The following is a 26,173-nucleotide window of genomic DNA, read 5'->3' on the forward strand; positions in this document are numbered from 1 at the left end:
TGACTAATTATCTTCTTGCTTGCACTATAACAGCGATTACCTGTTTTGGCAATTGCTCAGGAAGCTGGCCTTTGAGGACACTCCTGTTTGTTTATTTGTTTTTCATTTGCATTTCACACAGGATTAAGGAAAAGTCCATAGCTCACAAGGCAACTATGGTAGGTGAGTCCCAGTCACAAGGCAGTCTTAACACTAAGTGATTTAGTAAAATACTGAAAAGAAAATAAAAAATTCAGGGCTTAAGTGTTTGAGGTGAAATGCAGTGGTTTATCTCTTGGCTTATTAGCACTCACTTTGCATTTATCTTTGATGAATTCAGAATTTTCTGATTTAATAATAAAGTGAATATTAATAATACAAGAGCCTATTATATCTCAGACTATTCTTGGAAGAAGTACTGAACTGTCAAGATATGACCAGACAATATTTTAAATTAACCCTAATTTACTTTATAATATTTGAAAAAAATACAGTGTGTTGCATAAATCCAAATGCCCTAGCCTCCAGGTTGTGAAAGCATAGCCCAATTATCTCTAATTTTAAACTGTTATCTTATCCTCTGACATGGCAGGTTTTAGGAATTCTCAAGAGGCATGTTGGAAAAACATACTTGCAGACTGAATCTTACTGAACATTATGTAAAGCTACCAAGAAAGTGGTTAGCCTGATTTGTACAAAACCTGAAAAAACGTATCTTTTGAAAACAACATTGAACAGTAGTGAAAAATTACACCCTAACTTGCTAAGAATAATAATGTAAAGATCAACTGGTTATTCTGTCATTCTGTGAAGTAGCCTAGAGTAAAAACTTAAAATTCAAAAGCCCAGATGATTAAGTTTACCAGACATTGACATCATCAGCAGTTGAGCCGTTGAGTCCTAGGGTGCTAAACGATCCCAAAAAGGAAATGCCATGAGCTCTGTAAAGACAAGACTGTTTACACAAAAGTTTTGAAAGGAAGGATTGTTGCTTAGTTGTTAGCAGGTGTGGCAGTTCATTGCATCAGAAAATGTAAGAGTCCCAAGCTCCTCTAAATGTTGCTTTGTGATGTTTCCCTTCCATTTATCCTTAGAATATGCATTTTTTTTCATTTAGTGTCCAACTATTTTACCACTGTTTTTCTCTCAAATTTGATGTGAACAATTTAAATATCACCTCACCCCTGAAACCAACTACCAATCTCTGAGATTAACCACCATTTCCCCCATCAAGCAGGTCACCTCTTTTCACCTGCTGAACTTAAACAGCGGGTCTTACCAGGCTCCTGAAACCTGGACAGGGGCCTGACCTATCTAGTCTCTTCCTGGACTCCTTTTGGGTGCCTAATCATTACGGAATTATACAATGCAACAAGGTTTCTATTAACAAGGTTACTGGATTTGGAGACTCATTGACTCAACATACCATGAGCCATACTACAGATGAACATGATCATTAAAGGACCTATTCTCCCTTGGTTTACACACTATTCATGTGCTAAAAGGGCTTTCAGAGGGTGTATAAGCCCTTCTTGCAGCGTGTAAATGGAGCATAGGGAACAGGGCCCTAAGTAAATAAAATTAAGTTTTTGTGGAGACCCAGAGTCGGGAAAGTTCCATTTTCCATTTTTCCAGTCTGGGACCCTGGCTCTAACGACTTAATATTCAAATGCATAGTTCCTGCTTATAGTAATGACTCATCTGAATTAAAAATATCAGGTTAATCATTTCAAATTCATTCACAAATAAATGGTTGATAAATAAGCGATATGAGAACTAAAAAAAACATCAACTGTACATATTGGACACTTACAAAAAGTGCTACCAATGCCAACAGCTGTTTTAATAAACACTATGAAGTTCACACTTAACCACAACACTAAAGTAAAAGTAGGTTATTATGCTTAGTTGTTACATACTCTGCTTACCCTACCCTTATAAAAGTTTACCACGGTATTGTTTATTGTTGCAGTTTTACCATTTACTATAAATGTTCCCATAGTTTACCTGGGTTTGCCATATTTATTACTATGCTTACCATAACTTGCTATTCTTTACATTGCTTACGTATGCATTACCATGCTTTCAAGATGCTTTATTACACTTTGGCATGGTTTAACTATGGCAAACTTTTATAAGGGTAATTCAGGTGTATCGCATGTTCTGCCTACATATTCTATGGTTTAACTTCCACTCACAACTAACTAACCCCCCCCCCCCCCCCCCCCCCCCCCCCCCCCGCACTGATTTCTTATTCCCTTTTTTCTGTTTTGCTTCTACTGATCTGACAGCCAACAAATTAAGTGAACAGCTCAAGTCCTAAATATGGCACACTTGATCATGTGAAATGTCGTGTGGTGCAGCTCCTTCACAGAACATCACCTCATGTGCCTGCTTTATTTTGGGACAAGTTCATAATATACCCAGTTGGTTCTCTGTTAGTTAAAGAAAGCTTAAAACACATTTCTCACTTAAAATGTTACAGTAAACTGTTATTGTTCCCATGATTGTATATAAAAAGATAATTAGATAACCTTAAATTCCCAGCTTGCTGTCATTTTTAGTATGGACTACTTTTCCTTACATAAAAACTATGTAGGATATAAAACATGAGTCAGTAAATGTGCTCAAGTGGACTCTTGACTGAAAGCTTCTTGGTGGTTCACGTAAAAATGGTGCTTTAAGATTAAGGGCATAATTATTATTGATTTATTTCTCAGCAGACGGCCTTACCCAGGGCGACTTGCAGTTGTATACAAAAAATACATAGCAATAATTACAGTACAATTAAGAGCAAGATACAAAATACAATGACTCCAGTTCTAATAAGAGCAAATACAAAATACAGTGCGATTTGATATCAGGGCGGTTAAAGAGCAGATAACAGTGTTGATAGTTACGTCAGGGTTAGATACGAGTGCAAGTGAAATACAAAATACTACAGACTGAGTTAAGTGTAGCATTAAATACAGTAAAATAGGGAGCAGATAACTGCAAGGTAAAGAGTTGAGTTTTACAGGTGTTGTCTGAAGAGGTGTGTCATGAGGAGGCGCCGGAAGGTGGTTAGGGACTGGGCAGTCCTGACACCTATAGGAAGGTCGTTCCACCGCTGCGGGGTGAGATTTGTTAGTGATGTATCCGCAATTTTAAGAGACCTGTGTCTGGTTTGCATGTTCCTGCCACTTCAGTGATTTTAAGGTAAATATAATTGTGTTTGAGAGATTGGCTGACATTATATAATCTATTGCGTTCATTCCACGAATACTTCAGTATTGGGACACTGAGCGAAGAGTATATTTATATGATGAATATTTCTGTAGAACATCCATAAACCACAAATGCAAAGCTTTCAGAAAGATCATTAGCCTCGGCAGTACAGGAGTGTTTAGGATTAGAATTAATTTATACTGAATTATTACGTTTTGTAACATTAAATTTGTGTTTGCCTTTTTACAAACTAAACTTAACACATCTAAACAACTGCGCTTCAAAGAACGTTACGTTGCATATCTGTGAACTAATCAGTAACACGTGTTGGATATTTGACCATTAAATAAATGTTGTTTACACTAAAACAAATCTTTTGGCTTTTAATTGAAATAGCGGGACAGCTAACAGAACGTCAGTAGTTTCACACGCAAAAACAGGGTTAACGCCAATAACTCGCCAGCTGTCAGCACAAATGACTAGCACGCTGTTTGAAGAACGGCGTTTGGGTTATGTTGAGAGGTGGTCGCAGCCTCTCACGCCTAAACTTCTGATTGATTCAGAACAAATGTCGACAACTCTATTCTTTTTCTCCATTGGTTAATAACCCCGCCAATATTTCGGTAATTGGATGCGTGGCGTGAGGTTTCATTCACCAGGAACAGGAAAGACTGTTTTCATTGTTACCAGCAGGGAAGCAGTAAGGTTGTATCTGGAATTGAAATGAACAAATTCTGAGGCAGTAATTACCATTTTCCTGAACATGGATTAACAGAAGCCGTTGTTTTAATCAGGGACTGGGCGGCCTTCAAGATTTGATCAGATCCTGAGGGTTGCTGTGGCTATCGCTTGTAATTATTTAATTCAGGATAAGTACTTGATATAGTACTTGAAGAATAAATATTGACAACTAAGGGAGAAGCAAACAATCGGTTAGTAAATGTACCTTTTGTTTTAAGTGTTAATTTAATGGACAGCATTCTATCCTTTTGGAATGCCATATACAATCGAATATGTCATGCAGCGCGAGATAGGATTTCCAAGGCTTTTTAGTGCCATATATTTTGGAAATGCTATAAAAAGCTGAGACAGGTGTTGCATATGACGGTAACATATATAACAAGGGTATTACTAGAACATATACATTCATGTGAACGCGCTCTCCTTTTAAAGCCAGGAATGGGAGATGCTTGTGTTAATGATATTGTAGGATCGTAACCAAAAGCGGACAGTTTTACGACACACATCAACACGTGTAACTTCTGGCAAGTAAAAGCAGGCTGAAAAAAAAAAAAAAAAAAAAAAAAAAAAACGTGATGTTATTCATGCAATGTCATATGTTAGATAATGCTAAAATAGTTAGTAAAATTGCGTTGACATTTGAAAGGAAATAAGCTCTGCAGTGGCCAGTTACAGGTCTGATGTTTGTCGTATTATCATGATGATCCTGGTTGTGGCATTTGATTTTATACAGTAGTTATGTTTGCAACAGTTTCCAGTTTATCACTTCATATTTGTGGATGAAAATGTAATGCCTTTGAAATATATTCTACAAAAAATAATTATAACAATCAGCTGTTGACCTGTGGTCTGTTGGTACAGTAGAATCAAGTATCATTGTTAAGATGCAATATCATTTGGCTGCTTCCTAAAACCCATTTTGTTGTTTCTGCTGATCTGTCGGAGGCCAAAATGATTTTGCGTTTTGAGCTTTAAATAATCAGTAGTAAACTCTGAGGTTAAAATAGAACAGATGCTTTTATAGACCTATTGCACTTGTCTTGGACCAGCTTTCCTGGGTAAGGTTCAGTGGTCCATAGGGTTTAGTGAAATTAGCCATATCAAAACGTGAGTCAGGTCAGACAAATGCTAGCTAGCTCCTTCATTTTTTTTTTTAAATTGGAAAGCTCAATTACAAATTGCAGCTTGCTTGGACCAGCAGTTCAGATGTTAGAGGGTCACAGTTTTAGGTTTTGAGCAGATTCACTGACATTCAAAATGCTATATCTCAGGTTCCATTGGAGATAGGTAGGATGTCATTTTGTTGGAAATTGCTTGGTCAATCGAGTTATTAAAATTAAAAGTCAGTGACCTTTAACCGTGACGTTTGACCCTGGAAATACCAAAATTCCCAACCTGACAAAAAGCAGAGGTAAGTTGAACATTTTAACTAAAGAATAACCATTTTAGAGACACAATTTGATATTGTCAGCAGAAAATTATAATATTTTTTATATATATATATATATATATATATATATATATATATATATATATATATATATATATATATATATATATATGCATGCATGCATGCATGCATGCATGCATGCATGCATGCATGCATGCATATTGAATATCCAGACTATCTTCTCCATGTCAGCTTCATAGTTGCTATTCCACTGAGGTAATCAGATTGTCAATTAGATGAACTAGAAGTCAGTGTCACATACACAGGACATGAAGGATCATACTTTTAAAGTCATTAACTTTTCTCCTGTTTCTAAGCAATAGCTTTGATGCTCAGGCTAACTCTGACAACTTTGGACGATAGGCTTTGGCTCAATTCAGAGACTTTCACCAGACGCTGAGAAATGGGGATGAAATGTTGCAATCACTTTGAACCTCTGTACATTCTGAACCACTGGTCTAGCCGATCTGCAATTTAAAATGTAAAGTTGCCCAATAAAATACACCATATGTAACAAGATGAATTACAGTTTTAGATGGCGCTGTGTTGAGCTGACCTAATTTATCATGGAATAACCCAGTTGTATGCATTCTATGCTATAATCAGCCCTTGAGTGTAATGAAAATAGACCAGTTATGTATACAGTTATACAATATGGTGTGTCTTTTTTTTTTTCTCCAAAATTCTCACTAATATTTTCTGAATATTTGATCACACAAACATAGGATTTAATTATCCTGTGTAACAAGGTACCAATGCTGTTAAAAAAAAAAATGGAATGGGGAATCCTGACACCAGTTTAATTGACATCTATAGTGTGATGAGCCCTGAGAAAATCGATTCATGTTTTAATATAAAATAAGTTTTAGAAACTTGCTATGCTTTTGGGTTACTAAAGGGGTAATCTTGAGAGGGTCATTTTTGTGCATCTGTTGCCACTTCTTCATCTGCCAATGATTTCCCCCCCCCCCCCCCCCCCCCCCCCCCCCATCTGCAGCAGATCGAGATCAAACCCATTTCAAATTGAGACTGCCCGCCGCAGATTGGATTGCAGGCTGGCACAAGTTGGATTGGAGGTAAGTGAAATAATTATAAATTTTAAAAGATGTGGTGACTACAGGCAATCTTTGACCTTTTGTGTAATATCTGGCTGCTGGTTTGGATAGTTTTACTGAATGGTTTCATGCTGCAGATGAAAATGTTTAGTGCCCCATTTCCACTGCCTAGCACTCCCGGCTACAGCTGCCCACGTCAACAAAACAGTGTTTCCACTGCTCACCCAAGAGGCTGAGCGTGGCTATCTGGTCAGGTTTTGTATTTCATACTCGATGTAGCCAAACTGGCTAGAAAGGCAGTGTGTCGTCATGTAGCCAGGAGGTGTGTGTAGAGAAGAAACCGACAGGAAAATCATTACCACTGTGGCTGATTTTCTTTCATATAGGTAAAGCACACATATGATGTGCATTTTCACATTTTCTTTGTTTTTCTTGAAGCTTTATTATATTCACTGAAAAGCAGAGAGCTTTGTTGAAATGAACAATGTTCACCCTGCTTTGACACACAAGACAACATTGCTTTGTTTTTTTATTCATGATAAACACAGCTACAAAACCTGTCCGTTTGTTTGGCTGTGATCTCCTTAACCAGATTCCTTTTTATTTGCAATGCACGTCTGATTCAGTGTATTTTTAGTGCCGGTTTCTTTAAAACAAAACGCCATATAAAGATCCAGGCAGTGGAAACGAGTCCTAATTCCTCATCACCAGACCATTTGCTGGAACTCCTATCTCTGTTATGTTTAGAAACGTTGCAATAATAGAGAAAGAATGTGAGCTCAATTTTATTTCTACAACACAACCACTCAGTAATTTTAGTGATGTCCTTTTTTGTTATAACAAACATTTAATATTGCTCATCGGTCTTTATAACCACTAGAGACAAGTGCCACTAACTGAGTACATATTTCTCTTTTTATCCTGAACTGTGGTTATACTGTTCAAAGTCAGATACAAAAGATACAAGGAAAACCATTCCTGCATGTTTTAAGCTATGTTTTTCTTTAAACTGTGTGCAGGGTGTGAAGCGTTTGGCTATTGGGAACCAGATTTTAAGATGGCCAGATGAGTGAAGATTTGTAGTCTAATCTGAATGGTGTTTTAGAAAAAGTCCTTTCTGAACAGCAACCATTAGGCACTGTCTCCATTGCACTTGCAATGATTACTTTTGGCTACAGACTTTTATTCCTTAGGTGTATAAGCTGCATGCACAAGGCATATACTGTTTTGGATGTTTTACTATTATTGTTATATTAAGGACTTCATGAAAATACTGGTAGTCATCAGTGTGAAGTACTGCAATTCTGGACTTTCAATTACATTATCAGACGGCAAGAGTTTATGGCAAGAGTTTCAAGAGTCTAGTTTCTAGGTCTAATTGTTGTTTATGAGCTCTGTGCTTTATAATCAGGTTTCAAGTTTTAAGTACACACTCATTTATATAGCGTCTAGGTGGAATGCTGGTGATGACACTTTGCAGCGTCACTACAGCATGGGAATATTCTGAAAACTTTGACACTGTCTTTGCTTTCTTATTCATGCCGGGGCTTGTGCTGTTTGTAAACACAACTGTAATAGGTTAAGATCCATGATGCCGAGCAGATGTGGATGCCTCATTGGATTTGATATTGGAATACAAAACTACTGTCCTTGAATCTGCCTTCTAGTTCTAAAATGAATAGCCAGTGAAGTGTTTCACAGATATTTGACTATTCTCTCCAAGCGACACATTTCCAATGTGGGTAATTGGTGTGGTGGGTGTTTTTCACTGCTAGATGGTGTCTGAATGCACACCTGTGTCCTGTCGGCTACATTGTCAGCACCTTTTACAAACCCTTATTACTGTATTGTGTGTCTCTATTGATTTGTAGCGGTACATGTATGTGGTGAGTAGCAGATAGATTACTGAGTTTTCTAGGGGTAAACAGTACAAGGGTCGTGTTTTACTGAAGCTGTCGTAACCAGCTTTTAATTCCTTTACAGTGAATTTATATTCATGCGCAAATGTGTTTGGTAGTTCACAGTAGTAATATTTGTAAAGGAGCCTCATTTCTCAACAATTACAGAGATTACAAATTATGAAGGAAAGGTAAGTACGTAGAAAAAGACAACATGCTTCTGTTGGAATGAGTTTAAATTGTTAATCCTCTTAGGTAAGCACTTTTAACTGCCTAAGTTAGCCCTAGTCTGGGGACTGTGTAAGGAGAGCTACGATGTAACCACTGCACAACTTTAATTCAAACAAAAAAGAGGCTTTATCATTGCTTTAGGAAGGTGTGGTGCTCTAATTTTTAAAAATAATTATTATGATTTAGATTTTTTTTTCCTCACTCATTCTGTTGTTTACAACAAGCATCCCTGAAAACTTTGGTGGGAGGTGTGAGTGACCTGAGGGCAGTTTGCCATCAACTCAAGAAACCCTGTACAACTATTTTATTTTAATACATTTGGGATATGATGGACTTGTATATTTGAAACAATTTCCCTTTATTCCAGACAAAGAAAAAAGAGTATTGATGTTTTCGATTGAAAAGAGAAGTTTACCTCATGAAACCTTACCAGGAAAAACACCTCCTATTGATGACACATGATTAAAATGAAAGTGAAGGATAGAACTAAAGTGAAATTAGTCTGCTCTTGTCTAGTAGTTTTCCATAAGTAAGTCATCATGAAGTCAAGCCAGGTCCCGTCCGTTTCAAGCGTTCAGAGGAGTTGATGAAAAGTGTGTCAGCTACTGAGTGGTGGAAGTATGAAGACATGGTAGATGGTGAAAGTCTCACTGCTGTGTACCAGCTTTTGTTGGTAGTAGCTTCCTCTGCTGGTGTGGCGTGTGTGTTCTCATCATATGGACTGGTACAGTCAAAGCTGTGTAATCATCTTGGCATTGACAAGGCAGCAAAGCTGGTTTTTCCTTTTCTTAAATCCAAAGTAAATAGGTTCCAGAAAGATCCTTAGCAGACAGAGGTAACATAAAAATCTGGATAAAATGTATTCACCTTAATTACTTAATAAGAGAACTACAAGTGCTTAATAATTTAAATTCATTTAGGCTTAATATAGACTTTGGCACCCATTTTAGTTCACAGACGGTAAGAGTTTAAGATGTTGCTTGTGTGTTATGCGGCAAGGATGGCTTGTGAGGTGACGTCACAGACCTGGAAGATATACACAGACACTCAGACAGCACTGGGCTAAGAATGGCGCTGCTAAACATTTATTACAAAATAAAAGGTTTAAACAAACCAGAACAAACACTGAACAAACAAAACGGAGCGTGGCCAAAACAAATCGACAAATAAAACACACACGAAACAAAACCAAACAAGTACAGTGCTGGTGCTTCTAGCACGAGTAGCAATTGTTGTTTTTGTTTTTAAATCTCTCTCTCTCTCCTGTACCTCCTCACTGTACACCCAACCATGTGTGCCTTAAACATTCATGCTTTTATACAGCTGTGTCGAGACTCACTTGCTAATCAGTCACTCAATTGAATCTTGGCACAGTGTGCACATGGACTAATTGTGGAGTCCCTGTGCCTCCATACAAATATCCACTTTAATCTGCATGTGAAGTGGTTGTGCAATCCCTGTGCCTAAAGACAAATATCCACTTTACATCACCTGTGCTTATAACCCACACTCCGTGCACCACTACAACAATACAAATAACAGAAAACACAAAATACCCACAGGGGCGGGGCACCCTGCCAGTTAATAAAATGTTTTTAAAACATGCTTTTCATGTATTTTCCTTGAGAAACTATAAAATAGGTAGTAAAAGAAAAAATGATTTAAACCAATGATTTAAAAAAAAAAAAAAAGTGATTTTAAATCTACTTGATTGAAATCAGCCAACCCTGATTCTTTGCCAAGTATTGATAATTAGATGTGAACAAATATAGGCGATTAAAGTGTTATATTAATGATGTGTGAATACTCCAGTATTTGCCGTCATGTTCATGTTGGTTTAAATGCGGCCTGTTCTTTTTAGGTATTCTGGTGAAAGAGCTACTGGAGCAGTGCAGTAAGACTAGAAACAAAGTGGTGTTGCACACTTCATGGAACTTCATTGCTGCAGACAAGGGTGTTCTTGAAGGTGCTGTCAGGAGATGAAACAACATGGATTTAGTTTTCTTTTTAGCTAGTTTTCTTGAGTCTTGCATTCTTCTGAGGCTGTTGCGTGCTTTGTACTGTCTGATTGTCTTAAAAGGATGAGATCCATTACTTGATTGCACAGGTGTAGCCTCTGGACCATTTACCTCTACCCCAAATGCCCTTTTCCCACCTCCTATGGGCACAATTTATTCAGTTATAAGACAATTCTTTTATTCAACCAGAGCCTGAGCCATCTGTGTTTGCACTGTGCTTGTCCAGCTGTGTTACAAGTGTGTATGTTGTTGGAAGAGTTTAAACAAATGGAAGGGGGCGGGGTCAGAGCCTGTTAAGCTGTCTTTTGATGTGCAAGAAGAGAGCACCTCCTTGGCTTTCTGTTGGGGAATGTTATTTAGTCAGGTTTGGAATATTACTGAAACACAAAGTTCAGTAGATGGTGAATATGCACACTGCCTCTTCTCTGCTGAGCAGGATCGGCTACATCAGCCGCCGCCTTCTCACAGTCCTGATCAACTCTGAACTAAGCTTGCACAATGCTCTCGGGAGTATGTAATATCTTACGCTGACATCCTTTCTCTTGGCATACTGGTACGGCAGAACTTCAGGTGTTTTAGAAACAGTGACTGGGTTGCTAGATAGAAACAACTTTTTAAAGGACTGGGCAAATTGATTAGTTCCGTAGGGTTTTGGCAACTGCTTTTCACAAATAATCAAGGGCGCTGGAACTAGGGGTGCTGGGGGTGTGGTAACACCCCCTGGCTTTGCATGGCTTCCATCATATACGGGGTTACAGTTTTGTTCAATGGCTTTCAGCACCCCCTCTTTAAAAATAGTTCCAGTTCCACTGCAAATAATTGGGTGACTGCCATAAATCTTGAAATGTATTTTATTCTACAGTTTTGTTTGGAAAGCCCTGCTTATCAGTAGTGACCGGGTGGTCCTATGATGCAGTGCTGTGTAAAGCTGAGCACCTAGCGATGGTTTCTGCTGCTGTTTACAATTCTTTGTTCTTGGCGCTAGTCCATTTCATTAAAATCTGTAAAGAAGAATTAAAACACCCTCAAAAACCAAACAAAAAAGTACCTTCAAACGAAGATGGTGTTTGAATTTTAACCTTAGAATCAAAAGCTAACAAAGCGGTTCCATTGTCCCCTAAATCAGATGAAATGTGGAATAGAAGCCAGATCTCTGGCATTAAACAAGTTAATTCTTCAGTTGCTCTATTTGTCTGGGCCTGGATGCCAGGCTGCAATCTGGAGTCTGACTTGAACTTTACATAATGGGGCACAGCTTCCTGGCTTGGAAATTGGTTGCAGGGGGGTGGTGATAGTCTTGTCAACAGACTCCTTATTTACAAGATTAAGTCATTTACAGTTAATGGGCCACAGTTTGTTTATTTTTCAACAGTACATGTAGTTATTCCTGCACCTGCCCATCTCCTTCCTGACTGCTGCTCGTTGTGGGGAATGTATTACACATAGGGTTCACTTCTGAGACACCTTAAATGCGAAGTCTGTTAAAGTTATGTGTTTAATCAACATTTTTTCTTGTCTTTTTTTTTTTCCTTAGCAATGTCAAGAACGCATTAGCCAGTAAAAAATAAGGTATTTGTTTGCAAGTGTTAAAAATGCAAACAGTTTGTGGCTGATTAAGGAAGTTCACTCCTCCTGGGACTATTTATGAATGAATTTATTTGTTTGTTCATTTGGAACACACATTTATCCAAATGACTTGCAGGTGTTACAAGGCAGTACAGGGTTACAATTCAAAGTGTATGTTTAAATACAGTATAATTTACACTAAGTGTAAATAAAACTACTAAAGTACAATATGAAGTAGGATGCAACAATTTAGGGTTACGAGTTTTATTTACAATGACATATTGATAGTGCATCAGCTGAGGATCCAGTAATGTGGTGCGTAGGTAAGGTGAATACAGTGCATTGTAGGAGAGGTAGATCAATGACATACTACAGTATTATATAACTATGATACCAACACCGTACCATCTAAAAATGGAAATCAGCTTGATGTTCCAATAGAACTGGTGATTGGGGGAGTTAAATCACACAAAGCTGAACACCATTTTCCAGGCAGTGCTTACTGCTGATGTGCATGATGGCTGAATGGCTGGGGGGGAAGTGTTGCCTCCAGGACAGTCCTGCAATTCAACGCTTTTCCATGGGTTCAGACTGGTCGGCCAGAAATCTTGTTTTTCAGTGATGGGTCAGCATACATATTTTACTGCATGTGTGCACTTTTGTACATGATGAGCAGGATGATAGACACCCAGGACAGTAACTTTACAGAACAGAAACTACACTTTAAAACTTTGAATTGAATTGAGTTTTGATGTCTTACTATGGCTTGCCTGACAAGTCAGTTCAAGTCTGTTAACTGGCACCATAGAAAATTGTTGACTGGGAACTTCCCTTTTTTATTGTTTTTTTAAAAATATTTATTACGAATTTCCAGTATCCAAAGAACACGAGAAAGTTGACAAAGGAGAGGAAGCCATTCAGCCCATCTTGCTCGTTTAGTTGTTAGTAGCTTATTGATCCCAGAATCTCATCTGAACTAATTGGGACTGATACTAGTTTGTATAATCAATTTGCATGGATAATCGAACAGGTATTAATAACAATTGCTGTACCTTTAATAATGTCTAGGGTAAAGTTAACATACACAAGTACCTACTGATGATCATATACAGCTAGTAACCTATTCTATCACATGAATCATACAAAATTACAAAGCTTTACAAATCAATAAATTAATGCAATTCAGTAAAACTTTAACACCTACAGTTAAGGTAATGAAATACTGTAATTAAACATACCATATACCAAACTTTGAAATTCTAAGAATACAAATCAGTACAACTTTCACACATTACAGAACTTTTAGGACTCATTAAACTTCAGAAATTCAGAAAAATGTTTCTGTACTTTGGTACTTGGTGTTAAAGCATTGTAATAACGTGCAATTGAAATTAATAAGATAAAGGTTTTAGCCTCTCAATAACATACACATGATCTCCAGCCCTTACTGACGAAAAAGAAGAAAAATCAAGAACGAGGCGACTCTAATTTGCTTAACTGCAACAATCTAGTTACCATAATTTCTCATTAGCGGCTGTAAAGGTAACGGACATTCCCCCTCTCTTATTAATTACTGCCTATTTACAATAAATACTGTATAAAAATACAATAAGATTATATATACAGTACCCAACTGTTGTGAGGCTGTCATAATAATTGCACATGTAGCAATCTATCCATTAAAATAAATAAATAAATAAAAATAAGATAAGAATTGTATTTCTATCCCATTGCACAGAAGCAGGACTCCAGTATATAACAAGCTTGGGGTTTCTCAGTATTTAAACAGTAATTAAAGCAGATTCATTCATTCAAAATCAAAACAGCATTTGCTGCAGTGCAAAGTATGAACCACTTGAAATAAAACAAAGAATTAGCATACTAATACAAAATATAAGCAAACAAGCCATATTTTCCCCAAAAGGAAAATGAACAGATAATGCTAATGACGATATCTTCCCAAACGACTTACATCTGCGCAAATGCTAGTCAGAGCTTCGGTTTCCCTTCAGACTGTGTCTATGGTAATGGCTCAGCCTTGACAACTACGACTGCTGATTTTTCATTTTATATGTTGCTTTTAGTTTTATTTCATGCTATTTCATATTTGCGAAAAACACTGGGCTCTAAATGTAACTGTTATACCATGGGCTGGATATAGTAAGCCCCTTTCACACTGGCACTCCGACCTGTGTTCTGGCTACCCAGGTCACAATTCCGCTTATTGTGAAACCACATACCTATGTTGACCCGGGTTGCTGCAACCACCTCAGGATGTGGGTCAACAGGCTTTGACCCGGGTCGAGTGAGACCAAATACATGACGGACATTTGTAAACTGACGAAATAACAAACAGCCACGTCTGCGTGAAGGTTTCACGTCCACAAGGAACATTTCTGTTTATTCTGTTTAACCATATTTTTGTTGATTGAGACACACCATGAGCTAGATTGCAACAGGGATGAAGAAACATTTGCTTTAATCAACATTTGGGCTGTTGGGGCCAGTGTTTGGGCCAGTGTGAAATGGGCTATAGATGATTTGAAATACTATATGCACATATCCATATGCAATATAAATGTACACACTCACTGGAAGTACTATATGATATTGTATAAGTTGTTTTTTAAAAATGTAAAGTCTGTAAAGGATAATATATACATTTTTGGGGGAGGATAAAAAAAATAAATAATTCTTGGTATAACCACACTTTCCCTAGGTTTTGAAATCTTGTATTTTACTGTATGTTCGTGTTGATACATTCCAAACTGTTCTTGTTGGAAAGGCAACCTCAGCTAGGTAAGGTGAAATTGGCATAAATCACTTCAAAAAGTCTTGTTCTGATCAGCAGCCTCCCATGAGATTGAAGAAAAAGCATCAGTACATTTTCCCTGACCTTGCAGCAGAATCAGTTTGGTCGATTTAGGTCTTTGGCTCAGATTACAGCTTGACAAATATCTTGGACATAGAAATGTTGCTGGTTGACTGAATCATTTCTTTGGTATATCTTCAGTGTTTTTTCTTCTGACCCGACTGAAACAGTACTAGCTGTATATGTTAGTGTTACATCTTGCTCATCTTGCTAGCTGCTCACGTGGCAGTTAAGAATGAAGTGAGTGAACCACTGGGCTTGTAACTTCTTACTAGAGATTGGCCTAAAATAGATAGATACCAACAATAATTACCAAAATATATATATTTTCTCTTTTCCTTTAGTTTCATGGCTTATGGATATAGTGAGTAACAGTTAGCAAGTAACTCTGTATGTTTTGTTTATTTAGTTTTTTTCATGATTGATTTATACAGTTAACTGGAAGAGGACTTTAACAATTTACAGCTTAAGAAATCTGATTTTTTTTTTTTTTTTTTTTTTTTAATTTCTTAAATTTTATTTAGAATGCCCAGTTATATTTCATAACCCTCTTTTCTCACTATTGTAAGCCATGTACCAAGGCAAGAGGACGAATGCTCTTAAGGCAACCTCAGGTCCCTCTGTATAGGCAATTGGCTCATTTCACATGGCTACAAGCTACTGAGCTCCATACATGCAAGTTCAGACTTGGTTTCTGCCTGGATTGCTATGGCAAGATGAGGTGAACAAACTTGTGCCAAGATCTTTACTAAGGTATTCCAGTACAGAAGGAAAAGTGATTCATTGTTGTTTCTAATGAGTATAGGATGTGGAGGCACGCCCACAGGGAGGGTGGAGTGAATCCGTGCAGGGGAGGGAATAGATTAGAGCAGAAAAAAACAGAAAAGATCCAGTCACTAAGACACCACTCCTGTAGGATTCTGAATATGCTTTTGACAGAGCATCGGGTGTAGCTCTTGAAAAACAGTTTTTACATGTATACTTTGTGCATCATTTAATCAGTGATTTTTTTTTTTTTTTATTTCCCTATGAAAAATCATTCTGAAACTTTTTGTTCTCTGTGGTGAGGGTGTGTTTTCCTCTTATCCTGATTCTCATCGCACTCTCTCTCGCTCTCATGGGTACAGTTCACTTCTTGTTTTCCCAGAAGGCTCAGTGACTGCTGTATAGTGGTTTTTTTTTTTTTTTTTTTTTTTATTTAAAGAATGTACTAAATGTAGCAACTTACGAAGATCATCCAGCCTTTTGGAAAGAACTTCAGACATTCAGTAAATATCCTCTACAATGCTGTGCTCTGGGCATCTCTCAACAACCCAACTCTGCTTTTGTTCAAGCACCTCCTGCATTAAATTGCATACTATTTTCAATTTACACGCTTGAATGTTTGTTTTTTAATAAAGTCAGGGAGGTGTTTTGACTTGTTTTCAATCACAATTCATAGCTGTTAATCACCACTCCCCTTCATGGGAAACTGCCACAGAATGTCCAGTGGTATGTGTTGTTTGGACGTGTGTGTTTTGTGGGTGCGGGATCCAGACATTTGTCTTTTGCGTGCATTACTCAATACCTGCATATTGGTTTGTCTTTGAGTCCTGTAGTTTCAGAAGTACCGCGTGTTTGCAACATTTAATTAGTCTGTTTTGATTATTTGAATACATATTAAATATGAAGAACATTGTCTCTTAAGCTGTGTTACTTTCTACTCTAAGCAATTACCATCCCTGCAGTGATTCTGCAGTTTAATTTAGTGGACCACATCAGAGTGTCATGATAGGCATGCAGTCATAATCTGTATGTTGCAGTTTACACGAAATTCAAACCTTGCAGACGGATGCAACTTTGAATGTTTTCCACAGCAGCAGCGCAGTGTTCAGCGGACATATTTTTATAACTGCCCTTTAGTCAGTTTATGTTGTCGATATATTTACTTTAAGATTGTGTTTCCAAAATACCGTTTGAGAAGTCTGACCTCACAATAGTCCATTTGCATTTTTTTCATTTATTGCCTATGGTAATTAAACAAGGCTAGGGTATACTGTTTTGTCATTGGTATTTTTATTTATTTTTTGCCGGTACAGGTTATTATGGCAATGACTGGAGGGACCACAACATCCTTTCCCATGAGCAATCACACCCGTGAGAGGGTGACTGTGGCCAAGCTGACTCTTGAAAACTTCTACAGCACTCTCATTACACAGCACGAAGAGAGAGAAATGAGGTATGCCTTTAATGGAAAAGGAGAGATGTCATTATAAGGCAAGATTTACATTTTTTCTTTTTTTAAAGAAGCATATTTACCACCTTTAGGATAACTTCTGTGAACTACAAAATCTTTGATAGGACAGTAAGTTAATATTTGTATACATTTTTAGATTATAAAGGTGTTTTGAACAAACAAAACTCCATAACTTCAAAACCTTTACAGCACAGCTGGATTGTGTTTTACAGTGCTGGTGAATCAGATTGGCTAGCACCAGCCATCCATTTTCAGGGAGAATTCGGGGATAGGTGGTTCATTTCCCAGTGCTGTAAGATACTCTTATAAAATCCAGGGGTTGGGATTGGATGTATTTTTGAAGTTACAGATGAATTACTACATTGCTTGTTATGAGAAGAAACTGATATTCCGAATAAGAATGATTAAAAAGATATTAATTTATGCATATGATAGATATAGTTGCTATATGTGTCTGTGTGTATGTGCTTGATCATTGCAGCCTGCTTTCCTAAAATAAATCTAGCAGCTGTTTGGTCTGTGTTGAAACCATGCTAAGACTGGGTGGTGTTTTTACAATTATACATGGGTATATTCACACCTCATGTAATTATTTTTTACCCTCCAATTTCTTTAAACACAGCAGCACCCTAAGGCATCTGTACAAAACTTGTGGTACATTAGCAGTGCCACCTGGTGGTAGCAAACATTACTTTTGATGACTAAGCATTTTTTCTTTTTACTTTTTTGTATTTGTATTCGATTTAGGCAGAAAAAACTAGAAAAGGTAATGGATGAAGAAGGGCTCATAGATGAAGAGGTAATGCACTCCTATATTTATTTTAACTAAATAGTGTAAGTCTGGAAATTAATTTTAAAACTTTAAAATAAAATGGATCGCTTCTGTACATTCTTTTGTCATCTGAATTGACTGACCTAGGCCGTAATTAAAGGTTCTGATACTTCTGATGTAGGATTGGAAATAATGTTGGTAGCAAGCTGTGTACTGTGGTTTGCTTACATTTAATTTACAGTAGCATTTATACAGTTTATGTTGGCAGAATTGCAATGCTGTTCAGTATGCATGTTCAGTAATCATCATTAAGTTTGTTGCAATGAGACCTTGGCTGGAAACAGGAAAGCCACATTTGAGACAGCAGGAGGCACTGCTTTGATTGACATGCTTTTCCTGTTGTATATTTGCCATATCTGTGGTATGAGCTGCATACTTTTAAAATGGAAATATTGATCAGTAACCACATCATCCCAAAAAAGAAAGAGCAATATCTTCATTGTTATGGGATCATATTCATTTACATTTGATTTTTTGTCTGTACCACTTGTTTTTATAATTTAAATTAAGACTTGTCTTACAGTTTTCAATGATTTTTAACAATTTTATTTGATACATTTTCTGTTTTTCCAATATCTCTATAGAAAAAGATGAGGAGATCTCAGCATGCGCTGAAAGAGACAGAATTTCTGCGGCTCAAGAGGACCAGACTTGGCCTTGATGACTTCGAGTCGTTGAAAATCATTGGAAGAGGCGCTTTTGGAGAGGTTTGTTTCCCAGTCGGAGACCATCAAGCTCATTTGAAATCCAGAAGCTAATATAATCCATATTCATTTACTAACAGGCTTCCTAATTCACTGTTGCAGGTACGGCTAGTTCAGAAGAAAGATACCGGACATATCTACGCCATGAAGATCTTGAGAAAAGCAGACATGCTGGAAAAGGAGCAGGTGTGATTATTAGCAGGCTGATCATCCCGAGTCAGACTGAAGGCTTATCCCTCTAGTGGGGGGATTTGGCAAATGACTCCTTATGATATAATTAGCGCTTCTAGTTTTTGTTTTTTATTTTCCATCTCTCTCCATCCCTTTAAACCTTAATCAATAGTTGTTAAGCCTTAACTGAATACCACGTTGTTTAAATTAGCGATGGACTACTAGAAACTAATGCAGTGGAAATTAATAATGTAAATTCGGCAATTGGAGCCAGAACGAAATGCAGGTTCAAATAGAATCAGGTAAAATTAATGCACATCGTTTGTTAACTCAATCAAGATATGAGGGTAAAAAGAAACAACTTCCTTTGGTAATTAGTGTTTAATTAAGAAAGCGAATCAAAATATGTTTAAAGGGACATCACGTGATCAAAAATAAAACCTGAAAACTAGAAGCCCTAGTTATAATATTTGTGGTGGGATTTGTCCATTCCCTATAAACTGTTTTCTAGTAATCAACATACACGTGTAAAAGTGATGCATCTCACACAAAGCACTGCAACCAAGATGATGGATGTTAAATGAGAAAAGCATTCAAACTCCAGACAGGGGAAAGCCTTTTTAAGCTGCTCATTAGTACAATACTAACTTGAGGTCATCACCAGTTTATCCAAAACTCCACTATGTCTTGTAGAAACTGTTGTGTTCCACAAATCGGTTTATTGATTTAAATACAGTACATTCCTTATGCTACTTACTTGTAGTTACTAGCATATGTCGTCCCCCCCCCGTCCCCCCCCCAGGTTGCTCATATTCGTGCTGAGAGAGATATGCTTGTGGAGGCTGATGGTGCTTGGGTTGTGAAGATGTTCTACAGTTTTCAAGACAAGAGAAATCTATATTTGATTATGGAGTTCCTTCCAGGAGGTAAGGGTGTGACTGAACATGTGAAAGCCGTTGCACGTGATGTGCAAAGATTACCAGCTGTTTGGACCTGTAGGAACTTGTTCTCATTTATTGATGCTATCATGAATTCGATCACTCTTCACTGCAGAACCATCAGCCACTTCGGCACATTTCTTGAAGCATTCCGTAAATCGTATATCCGGGCCCACTAGACAACATGGTTTACAGTTTGCTAAAGGACACAGAATCCTAAATCTCTTCCAGTAATTCAATTCCAAGGAATGTGACAGGAATGTGGTTTTAAACTGCAAAAAACACTTGTCCAGTTGTGTGATACATACAAATAGGCACTGTTCCCTACCTTATCCAGCTCATGTATGTCTCATTTCCACTGCCTTTCCCCAGGCAAGGTGTAGCTGAAGGGTTATTCCACCGACACTCGGCTATACCTTAGCTTCGACAGAACACTTTTGTATCATACCCACGGGGCAAAACTTCTGTATGGAAGTACATCGTTTGAACATTGTCGGCTGTTTTCCACCACTTTTCTCGTTTAGTGACAAAACCTCATTAGTAAGACAGTAACACAGCTGTGTTTGTTCAACTTTGTTCATTTTCACTTATTTGCATATAGTCAATCATTCCAGTGTGACCTTTTACAGTTGCACTATGACCTTTACTGCCACACAACTACTTCCTGAGTCAGCTATACCTGACTAAATTACAGCTATCTTTAACTACACCTCACCCAGAACATCCAGCTCAGCTATACAGGGTAAATGTGGTGGAACGAGGCAGTAGTGTTGTCAGTGGGATTAGCTGATCATTGTTTTCTCACTTGTCTTGTAAAGTGGACCTTTTTTTGTATTTCTATTTTGTGGAACTCATTTTTGCTGTAGTCCTGTACTATGGTTAAGTAGTCAGAATTCATAACTACTGCTAGTCCATTAACTGGTGCAGGTTGTGCTCAATAAATTGTGACAACACATGCTGCTAAACATTGTTTTGTTTAAATGTTTTAACCCTTCAAGGTGATATGATGACACTGCTCATGAAGAAAGACACTTTGACAGAAGAGGAAACTCAGTTTTATATAGCGGAGACTGTGCTGGCCATAGACTCCATTCACCAGCTGGGGTTCATTCACAGAGACATTAAACCAGACAACCTCCTGCTGGATTCCAGGGTGAGCATCTGCATGGCACAGCACCGCTACAGAGCAGTGCGATACTGCTGGGAATCTCAATAACCAAAGAAAATAACTGATGTGTGTGCACTGTGTTGAGCTGAATTTCAAATGTCATGTTTACATCAGGGTAATTGTAGTGACAAGTTATACGTTATCTACATTTTACATAATTGCACCGGTGAGGATTTGTCTTGTTATCCCCTACTGGGGATGAATATCCCTGGCAAGTGGGATATTCCACGCTTCAGTGTTTTGTAAATATTTAGAGAATTGCTTGTCCAATTATGTTTTAACTTGCTGAGGACCTTTAGTTCCTGGTGGTATAATAATGTGGGGGTGCAATGAAACCCTTTAAATCCTTGGGAGACTTTTGATGTAGGAAACTGTACTCACTGACACCTTGGCTTTCTTTGCAATTTCTCTAAAGGAAAGACCTACACTTTTAAGGGTTAAATGGTCTGTCTGTCTTCATTTGTTAATTGCCTTTTTCTCGCCATTATGATAGCAATATACTACTTCCTGCAGTACAATACTGTCCAAATAATGCTTAAGAGGGTGTAGTAACACAGTCTGTTCCAACACTGCTTTTGTACAGACAGAGGGTTTGTAAGTAATCAACAAAAGTTGGGAAACCTGTAGGAATTGTTAGCATCAACTTTCAAGGCTTAATTTACTTCCATTGCTGCAGAACAGCTGTAAGTTATTAACCCATTACTTGTTCCCTGAAAAAGGCCTTTTTGTATAACTCTGAAATTATTTTTCAGTTTTTGGTAACCTAAACTTTTTTTTTTTTAACCTCTGGCAGTTTACCCCTTACCTTCTCTACCATTCACTAGACTTGAACTGCTTAAATTTCAATAAAAACTGGAAAAATGGGGGTGTTCTAAAACTTTTGACCGGTAGTGTATATAATGTGTATACACCGTGCCTATAGAAAGTCTACACCCCCTTGAACTTTTCACATTTTGTTGTGTCAGTGCCTCAGAGTTTCATGCATTTAAATGAGGATTTTCTCCCACTTATCTACACCCCATATTCCACACTGTTAAAGGGAAAAAAGTTTTTATTGAGAAAAAAATGATATATTATAAAACTGAAAGATCATAATTGGATAAGTCTCTACCCCCCTGAGGTTAATACTTGGTGGAAGCAATTACAGCTATGAGTCTGAGATAGATCTCTACCAACTTTGCACACCTAGATTTGGCAATATTCGACCATTCTACTTTACAAAACTGTTCAAGCGCTGTCAAGTTCCTTGGGGAGCATTGATGGACAGCAGTCTTCAAATCATGCCACAAATTTTTGATTGGATTTAGGTCGGGGCTCTGACTGGACCATTCAGGAACATTTACCTTTTTGTTCCTTAGCCACTTCACTGTAGCTTTGGCTGTGTTCTTTGGGTCGGAGTTCCATGCCGACATCACCTTAGACACTGTTGCTCGTGAAACATCAGCAAGTTGAGCCGTCTTGGTCACTGATGCTCCTGCCAAATGGGCCCCAACAATCACCCCTCTTTCAAAGTCACTGAGGTCTCCTCTTGCAGCCATGCTAGACATAATTATAGGCAACCAGGCCTGTCCAGCATTTTTATACGTGACCCTAAGCATGCTGGGATGTTGTTTTCTTAATTAACACGTGCCACACCTATGTGGAAGTCCTTGCTTTCAATATCCTTGGTGTCCCTCATTTACCCAGGTGTTTCCATTTGTTTGTCCACTACCTGCATATATGTATGTGTATATACGTGACCGTACTGTGTGTGTGTGTGTGTGTGTGTGTGTGTGTGTGTGTATATCTTTTTATTATTATTTTTACTGGCATTTTCATACCCTGTATAGTGCAATGTATTCATTTAAAGAAATGTTCAATTATTCTGCAGGGGCATGTTAAGCTGTCAGACTTTGGTTTATGCACAGGGCTGAAAAAAGCACACAGAACAGAGTTCTACAGGAATTTAACCCACAATCCACCCAGTGATTTCAGTAAGTCCTTATAATTACTATTACTTATATATACACACATTTATTATTATTATAACAGAGCAGTTTTTTTTAATTTTACTTTGTTGCACTGACATTTTTAAACCCCAAATGTTTTCATCAATGAGCTAATTTACTACTGTACACACTAATTACAAAAATAAATATTTCAGTAATTACAGGTGCACTGGTATTTCTTGCTGAGAAACCCAACATGTTTAGCTTAGGTACCATTATAGGGGTACAGTGAGTGATTTGCTGCCACTGAAATGTTATACTACAGTATGAAAGGTAGGCCAAGTTCAGTTAAGAGCTGCTGTTTGCAATGTCGATATATCACTAACCAGTGATACGATCGCTAATAATAATAAAACAAAAGAACACCCATTTTTTGGAAATCTGAAATAGAAATTTTGTTTATTTTTGTTGTGCAAGTTACCTGTATATTTGCAGAATATCTGATAAAAATGAAACTTAACCAGTAGTTAGTGTATGCTTAAGATCGTGCTTTGTTAGCCATGAGTATATGTCTTTTATGTAACAATATTTAAAATAAATTCTACCTTTTTAATATCCAATTGCCGTTCAGTTTACTGCCGGTAGTTTACAGGTTTACAAAACAATGTAAACATGGCAGCCTTATACAGTATATTGTGCTCATTAGAAGGATCTCGTTACTCTGGTACTTCTACTGTAGCAGGGCCTTTTTTAAGGTTCGTCACCATCTCCAGCTGTAGGAGTATTTGAAAAGATGCCAAAGTAAGAAATTGAGCCTGTATTATATTCACATTTTATTTTTAGCAGACTTAATCTACTTACAGAATGCATTCTTGTTTTAATTTATCACAAATTGAAATAGATTTTATCCTGTTATCCTGTTTTTATATGTTCAAACTAATATTTTTTATATACAATATTTTAAGTGTCATTTGTCACAGGACACACTCCAGTCCAGGGTTTCAGATGTGCACAGAGTACAGCGCTCTTAGTCATGTGGACATTAGACCACGTTTAAACACCCTGTTTGTTGCTTTGATAAAAAGAATACTTGAACATAACTAATGTTTTGCTTCTTGTTTTATACTTTGTTGTCAACTGCATGCAATGTTTTGACCAGTACTGTAAATATGTCCATATTTATTGTACTAAGGAGATCTACTTCCTACAGCCTTTCAAAACATGAATTCAAAAAGGAAAGCAGAGACATGGAAAAAAAATAGACGGCAATTGGTGAGTTTTAGACCTTTTTATTTTTGTGGTTTTAGTTAACGTTAATGCTTTTTTGTCTACTGCAATGATAATTGTATACAGTAAATTAAATTCCAAGAGGCCAGAACCAGTGTTTCTAATCGGAAGCCTGCTTGTTCCGAATGGTCATTCCAGCATTTTACATAGGCTATTTATTCATTCATTCAAAAGTGTATTTATAATATTAGGACTGCAACATTTATAATAAGTCTCTTTGTCTATCGTATGTGTAGACTAAACAGTCTTATTTTTTTACCAATATATTTATCCTTTTATTGTCAACTGTGACGAGGACCGGGAGTCTGAAACACGAAGTTATTAATAAATAATTTGAAAATGTTCTCCTCAACTGAAAATGAGGCAATGTTTGAATAACAAGTTACTTTTATTGCAGTGAGCAGGTCAATCTTGATCCTGCAGTCTTTTGAAAACATGTTGGTGTTATTTCAAGTTGCACTTTAATGGCTAGAATTGTATTCCTGGGATCTGAATCGAGGCCTAATGCACACAAGTGCAGAGACAGTAGTGAAGGAGGATACTGCAGACTGTTGGATATCAATCAGAGATTCCAGTTACATAGCAGTTTCAGATATGTTCTATGGTGTTAATATGTACGTCACTGTAGAAAGACCCATAACTATGATTTTAAAGTTCTCAACTTTTTTTTACAGGCATACTCTACAGTAGGAACCCCAGATTATATTGCACCTGAGGTGTTCGTGCAGACTGGGTATAACAAACTCTGTGACTGGTGGTCTCTGGGGGTTATAATGTATGAAATGTTAATAGGTATGTCTGTTTTTTGTATATGGTAGCATGTGTTTGGTAGCAGGGAATTGTGTACAATGTAGATGAAGTTTACTTACAATTGTTCAAAGAGGTCTTGCTTGCTGTCCTGTCAGTGCATACCAGTGATATCTGTCTGGCCTCCGATTCAACTGTACCGTCATTTAAAAAAGCAGATCTTTATTCTTTTGTAGCTGAGCAAAAGTTTCTTTGACAGGCAAGATGCCAAAGAGAATGATTCATTGTATGAAATAAAAGAACAAGAATACTGTATGTGTGGCATCATGGTATCCAGTAAGACCACATTTGTAAGTGCTAAGTTCTATTTTATTGCAGATAATATCAGGGTAAATAGATACTAGAGAGGTAAAGTATGACAATCCGTCTGCTTTTTTTGTCAGGCTATCCTCCATTCTGTTCAGAAACTCCACAAGAAACATACAGAAAGGTTATGAACTGGAAAGAGACTCTTGTTTTCCCTCCTGAAGTACCCATTTCAGAAAAAGCAAAAGACTTGATTTTAAGGTTAGTTGTGCCTGTGTTTTACTCATCCAATGCAATGCTTTTTCATCCAGAATATCACTTGTAGTTGTGAAATTATAATATTCAATTTCTTATTTTGTTTTATTGGGAGAGAAACCTATAGCTATGGCCAAACATTTTGCATCATCTAGAATTTTTGTAGTCAAAGAAACTACAAAATGACACCAGAACCCATAGTAGTACACTATTTCATGTTAGATTTCGAAATGTCACATTTGTCATTAATTATATAGAAAACTACAAGTGGTATGCAACTCAATATGTTAATGTAACATTATTCAGCAGGTTTCATTCTAATTTAGGAAGCAAAATTATTTAATGCTATAGGGTGAAGCAAAACTTTTGGCCATAGCTGTACATGAATCTAATTACACAATGTATTCTTTTTAATGTTACGTTTTTATAATCCTTAGGTATTGTAGTGATGCAGAGGACAGAGTGGGTGCTGTAAGTGTAGAGGAAATCAAGAGTCATCCATTTTTTGAACCAGTAGACTGGGATCATATAAGGTATGTTTTTACTTTTTATGTTTGACATTTCGTTATTTTAAACAGTTACTA

General features: G+C 37.2%; 1 protein-coding gene across 8 annotated transcripts in view; it reads left to right on the forward strand.

Moving 5' to 3' along the window:
- The first annotated feature begins 3,071 nt into the window (after positions 1-3,071).
- Positions 3,072-26,173, forward strand: part of LOC121319682 (serine/threonine-protein kinase 38-like) — a 24,288-nt gene continuing 1,186 nt past the window's right edge. Inside the window, exons 1-13 of one of the 8 annotated variants that reach the window (XM_041257359.1) lie at positions 3,072-3,177; positions 6,375-6,453; positions 17,096-17,235; positions 18,001-18,052; positions 18,670-18,792; positions 18,892-18,975; positions 19,763-19,886; positions 20,897-21,051; positions 22,937-23,039; positions 24,187-24,266; positions 24,956-25,073; positions 25,472-25,595; positions 26,027-26,122. In XM_041257359.1, coding sequence (XP_041113293.1) covers positions 17,102-17,235; positions 18,001-18,052; positions 18,670-18,792; positions 18,892-18,975; positions 19,763-19,886; positions 20,897-21,051; positions 22,937-23,039; positions 24,187-24,266; positions 24,956-25,073; positions 25,472-25,595; positions 26,027-26,122 — 1,193 coding nt within the window. In that variant the 5' untranslated portion in view covers positions 3,072-3,177; positions 6,375-6,453; positions 17,096-17,101. Of the gene's footprint in view, positions 3,178-3,666; positions 4,119-4,525; positions 5,339-6,374; positions 6,454-8,431; positions 8,522-17,095; positions 17,236-18,000; positions 18,053-18,669; positions 18,793-18,891; positions 18,976-19,762; positions 19,887-20,896; positions 21,052-22,936; positions 23,040-24,186; positions 24,267-24,955; positions 25,074-25,471; positions 25,596-26,026; positions 26,123-26,173 lie in introns of those variants that run through there. The other 7 variants (XM_041257363.1, XM_041257358.1, XM_041257361.1 and 4 more) reach the window with 7 other exon arrangements.

The sequence above is a fragment of the Polyodon spathula genome, chromosome 8 (assembly GCF_017654505.1).
Source record: "Polyodon spathula isolate WHYD16114869_AA chromosome 8, ASM1765450v1, whole genome shotgun sequence".
Classification (NCBI taxonomy): domain Eukaryota; kingdom Metazoa; phylum Chordata; class Actinopteri; order Acipenseriformes; family Polyodontidae; genus Polyodon; species Polyodon spathula.